A 5,961-nucleotide genomic window follows, 5' to 3' on the forward strand; every position below is an offset into this window, starting at 1 on the left:
GTGAAGAAACTCGTCGATAATGGGACTATTCCCGCATTCGATTTTTCTACATATGGCACGTGTGAATCATGTCTCATTGGCAAGATGACTCGAATTTCCTTCAAAGGTGTTGGAATGCGCGCTAGTGACCTATTAGGACTCATACATACGGACGTATGTGGACCTATGTCAATTACCGCTAGAGATGGCTATAGATATTTTATCACTTTCACAGACGATTTGAGTAGATACGGATATGTCTACTTAATGAAGCATAAAAGTGAGTCTTTTGAGAAATTCAAGGAATACCAGAACAGGGTACAGAACCAACTGGGTAGAAAGATTAAAGCACTCTGTTCAGATCGGGGTGGCGAATATCTTTCAAATGAGTTTGATCAACACCGAAAGATCGTGGAATCGTTCAGCGATTAACTCCACCTGGAACACCTCAATTAAATGGTGTGTCCGAACGAAGAAATCGAACCTTACTTGATATGGTTCGATCCATGATGAGTCACACGGTAGTGCCTGATTCATTGTGGGGTTTTTCTCTTTTGTCAGCTGCTCTTATACTTAACCGAAGTCCGTCTAAAGCTGTCGACAAGACTCCATATGAAATGTGGAAGGGAATGGTTCCTAACTTGTCCTTTATTCGGGTTTGGGGCTGCGAGGCTTATGTCAAGTGGAGACACGCGGATAAGCTCGGCCCGCGATCGGTCAAGACATACTTTATAGGTTATCCAAAAGGAACATTTGGTCATTACTTCTATTCGCCTAACGAACATCGAGTTTTTGTTGCGGCTAGTGCGACGTTCTTAGAGAAAGAATTTCTCGAGAACAAAACGAGTCATAGAACCTTCGAGCTGTCGGAGATTCCAGAACCAACAACCGAGGAACGGATGGAGGAAGTTGTTCCTCCAACTGATGATACGGTTAATATTCCTAAGGAACCTAGGAGGTCGGGAAGAGTCTCTCATCCTCCGGACAGATACATTGGTATGGTCGAGGAGAATGACGTTTTACTTCTAGAAAGTAATGAACCCGCAACCTATAAAGGTGCTATGGCCTGTTCCGACTCAAAGCTATGGCTCGAAGCCATGCAATCCGAGATGGACTCCATGTATGAGAATAACGTATGGGATCTAGTTGATTTACCTAATAAGGTAAAACCTCTACAGTGCAAATGGCTTTACAAAATAAAGCATTCTGTAGACGCGCAACCAGATACCTATAAGGCACGACTTGTGGCAAAAGGTTTCACTCAAGTGCACGGATTGCATTATGATGAGATTTTTGCACCTGTAGTCATGCTACGTTCCATTCCGATAATCTTAGCGATTGCCGCATTTCATGATTATGAGATTTGGCAAATGGATGTGCAAACCGCCTTCTTAAACGGTTATTTGGAGGAAGAGTTGTACATGGTGCAACCCGAAGGTTTCATAGATCCTGAACATCCTAAGAAATTATGCAAGCTTAAGCGTTCCATTTATGGACTTAAGCAAGCTTCTCAGAGTAGGAATCATCGTTTCGACCAGGTGATAAAAGAGTATGGTTTCACTCGATCGGTCGAGGAACCATGCTTATATATCAAGTCGAGTGGGAGCAAGATTGTATTCTTGATATTGTATGTCGATGACATACTCTTGATTGGGAATGACATTCCTCTCCAATCTTCGGTTAAAGAATGGTTGAAGAACCATTTCTAGATGAAAGATCTAGGTGAGGCACAGTGCATTTTGGGAATCCGTATCTACCGAGATAGATCACGACGGACGTTATCACTTAGTCAGGAGTCTTATTTGGATAAGATTCTTGAGAAGTTCAGCATGACCAACTCCAAGAAGGGGAACCTTCCAATGACGACTGGGATGCAGTTGAGCAAGTCTCAGTCACCCACGATGCCTGAAGGGATTGAGCGCATGAGTCGTGTTCCTTATGCATCTGCAATAGGAACGATCATGTATGCCATGATATGCACACGTCCAGACGTGGCATATGCATTGAGTATGACGAGTCGGTACCAAAAGAATCCAGGTGAAACACACTGGATAGCTGTTAAAAACATCCTCAAGTACCTACGGAGGACTAAGGATTGGGTATTGACTTATGGAGGCGATTCTAAGCTATGCGCAATCAGTTACGCAGATGCTAGCTTCCAAACGGATCGAGATGACTCAAAATCTCAGTCTGGATTTGTCTTCACTCTTAATGGTGCTGCGGTCAGCTGGAAGAGTTCTAAACAAAGTGTTGTAGAATATTCTACTACTGAATCCGAGTACTATGCAGCTTCGGAGGCAGCAAAGGAAGCGATATGGATGCGTCAATTCTTACAAGGACTTACAGTAGTTCCTAGTTCGAATGACCCGATCACCATCTATTGTGACAATAGAGGTGCCATCTTCCAGGCTAAGGAGCCAAAGTCTAGCAACAAATCTATACATGTACATCGGAAAGCTCGCCTGATCCGTGATTACGTGGAGCAAGAGGAGATAGTGATAGACAAGATTGCGACGGATGATAACATCGCGGATCCTCTCACAAAACCGTTGAATTATGATAAGCATGTAGGGCATGTTAATTCCATGGGAATTAAACGTGTTCCTGAGTTGTAGTACTTGATTATGGATTTGATACATTATCTTTTTCATATACTATTTATAACTTCATCGTTTTATATATAATATTTTGTTTTTCTTGTGGATTGTACTGACAACATTGAACGCCACAAAGTGAACTGAATTACATTATATTTGTTTTGGTCTGTAATCGCCAATGTGAGCTGATAACTTCGGCTATTATATTGTGCAGTCGATTGATGGTGGGTTCAACGAGCCATAAGTCAAACGGTTGACTGATCGATCACAGATGCGAGATTATGACGATGCCTCGTAGGACAACTTTTTGTGACAACGTAATGGAGTCCTAAATGTTTAATAACATTCGGTGCCAGGTCATGGATAGGACATCCATTGTGTTCCTAGAGTCGATTCTTTTGACTATCGACTGTCTCTTGAGATTAAGGCAGTTTTTGGGTGACTTTGGCTTCTTTCTCACGGTCTGCCGTAACTGGAGGCTAAGTAGATTTTTTATGGGTCATTTCATACTGTTCTTACATCTGCAGGATTCGAGTTGAGAAAAATATCCAATCCTTATCAGGTATAGTTATTTCTCAGGGCCACTCGGAGAGTTGTAACTGAAATGCATGGCCATGCTCGAATGTTGATTCGTTTATCAGTTAAGTTACTCTCTAGTCGGGGAAACCACTCTTGATATTGATCGCTTGTAAAATACGACCTTTGTGAATACGGATTTGCAAATTGTTTTACATTGAGTGGGAGAAATTTTAGGATATGAGAATCGGTTATCGCACATACACTTGTGAGTACAAGTGGGAGCTTGTTGGAGCTTGTGTCCTCCACAAATTAGTGTGATAACATTTGTAAATCTCTTACAGGTTCACAAGGGTATACTTCGTATATTTAATCAGTTGATTAACATTTACCTAATAACGGTTGGCTTGCTAGAAAGTTTGACGTTATTATCATACAGATGGCGGTGATCAACTGATCCCTAAAGGTCACACCTATAGGATGTGTTTGAGAGATGTGGTTATAGAAATATGATCACTTTGATGCCTAATATGAATAAACAGTCAGTCAATGTATTTATGAGATAATTATTTAATGAAGATTAAATAATATTAGTTGAGACGAATTAACTGTGAATTCGTAAATTAAATATAATAAGTTATATTTAATTAAATGTATGTAATGTTAGCTTGGACGAATTAATCTGTTAATTCGTAATTAAATGTAATCGATTATATTTAATATCAACAAGTTGAATGTGTCATAGTGGTAATAGTGAGGGTACACAAACCAAGAGGCCATGGGTTCGATCCTCACTAGATGACAATTTAACACATTTTATACATTTTTGAAATAACCAAAAATAAGGAATGAATACTCCTTATTTCGGTTATGGGCCAAGAAAAACAGAAAAGAAAAGCCTACCCTAATTCATTTCTATACACGGTTTATAGGTGAGTGAGGGAGAGGATTTTCTGACCTAATTCATTTTTCATTTTTGCCTCCTCTCTCATCGGAAAACACTAAGAAAACCTAAAAATTATTTTAATTTTTGGATCGATTCTAGCAAAATAAAGGGCATTTCTCGGAGCATCTTGGGTGCAACTAATAGGAGAATATCTGTTTTGATATTGTTCTTAGGCCGTATTTGCTAGGACCGAAGGTTAATTCTGAATCCTTTACTTTTGTTTATGTATTTTAATTTATGACTAGTGATCGTCATCATTAAATTCGTTATAATCCTTCATTTTAAGGGAAGTATACAGATTATTTCCCACACCGCAGTGGATTGAACTCCCAGTATGGCAATTAAAAAAAACACTCTTCTTATTCGACAAATTACATTCATCATCCTTGTTATGGTCATTGCTAACAAGATTAGTTGACACACCAATCTCTCGAGCCCTCTTTTTTCGTTTTTGACGCCTTTTTTACTGACCATAAATATAGTTTATACTTTGTTGCTGCCTAAGAATATCAGACCCAGTTACTGCTTTAGGAGCAGTACCATTCTCAATTGTTCCATCAAACAAATTAACTTCAAAACGATAATGATGATCCTCATCCAACCACTTTCTATGACCAACATAACAAATTTTGTCCCCAAACCTACCAGAATTTGTTGAATGAGTGCATCGAGGACAAGCATCATAACCCATAGTACTCCATCCAGATAACATAGCATATGCTGGAAAGTCATTGATAGTACTATGCAATGCCGCTCTTAATTTAAAAACATTTCCCTCGTAATCATCAAATGTATGAATTCCTTCCCATAAGAATTTCAACTCATGAAGTAAGGGTTGCATGTACACATCAATATCAATGTCAGGACTAGTTTTACCAGGAATGATACATGACAGTAAAAATGATGAGTGTTTCATGCATAGCCATGGTGGTAAGTTGTAGGGTATCAAAACAATTGGCCAAGTACTATATGTTGTATTCATCAAACGATAAGGATTAAAACCATCAGTTGCCAAAGCTATCCTATCATTTCGAGGATCGGATGCAAATTGAGGATAACGAGAGTCAAATTCTTGCCAAGCTAGCCCATCAGCAGGGTGCCTAAGTTTTCCATCTTTCACACGACTTTCATGGTTCCACCTCATGTCATGTGCTGTTTTAGGCGACGCGTATATCCTCTGTAATCTTGGAATGAAAGGAAAATATCTCATTACCTTGGCGGGTTCTCCTTTCTTTAGGTGCCCTTTTTCTTTATCTTTGTTATTGCCTACTTGACTTGCGGTTTTTTTCCATCTTGAAGTGTGGCATTTATGACACTCTTCTTTTTGTGAGAATTCCCCCCAATACAACATGCAATTAGATGGACAAGCATGAATCTTTTCATATCCAAGACCCAAATCATTGATAATCTTCTTTCCCTCGTAATAAGTTGATGGGAACACTTTAATTTGTGGAAATGCTTCCAATATTAGTTCAAGTATTTTATTGAATGACTCATTAGACCAATGAAACATACATTTGATGTGAAACAAATGCAGTAGAAATGACAATTTTGAGAAAGTTTGACAACCATCATAAAGTTCTTCTTCCGCGGCTAATAACAATCTTTTATATTTTTTATTTTCCTCAATGTTGTTTTCTCTTGGGCTTTGATTGTAGTCATCATCATACTCATCATCAGTTTCCATATTATCATCATCATTAGACTTATCACTACAACTAGACTGAATTTTTTCAGCAGGATGATTATGATTATCAGTAACTCAGGCTGCATTTAATAAACCTTTCATATCATCACGACCCACAAGAGACCCTACGCTACTGCTCCCCACCTCAAACTCGTGCATATGATCAAGAACATCCCCATTACCATGCCATATCCAATTTGTATATCTTTGATAAAAACCTTTAAATAAAATATGTT

At 38.9% G+C, this 5,961-nt stretch overlaps 1 protein-coding gene across 1 annotated transcript; it reads right to left on the minus strand.

The window, feature by feature from the left end:
- Positions 1-4,501: 4,501 nt before the first annotated feature.
- On the minus strand, positions 4,502-5,725 carry LOC141619098 (uncharacterized). The gene has a single exon (XM_074436126.1). It carries the CDS (start codon positions 5,723-5,725, stop codon positions 4,502-4,504), a length of 1,224 nt encoding a protein of 407 aa, XP_074292227.1.
- Positions 5,726-5,961: the final 236 nt, after the last annotated feature.

The sequence above is a fragment of the Silene latifolia genome, chromosome X (assembly GCF_048544455.1).
Source record: "Silene latifolia isolate original U9 population chromosome X, ASM4854445v1, whole genome shotgun sequence".
Lineage (NCBI taxonomy): Eukaryota > Viridiplantae > Streptophyta > Magnoliopsida > Caryophyllales > Caryophyllaceae > Silene > Silene latifolia.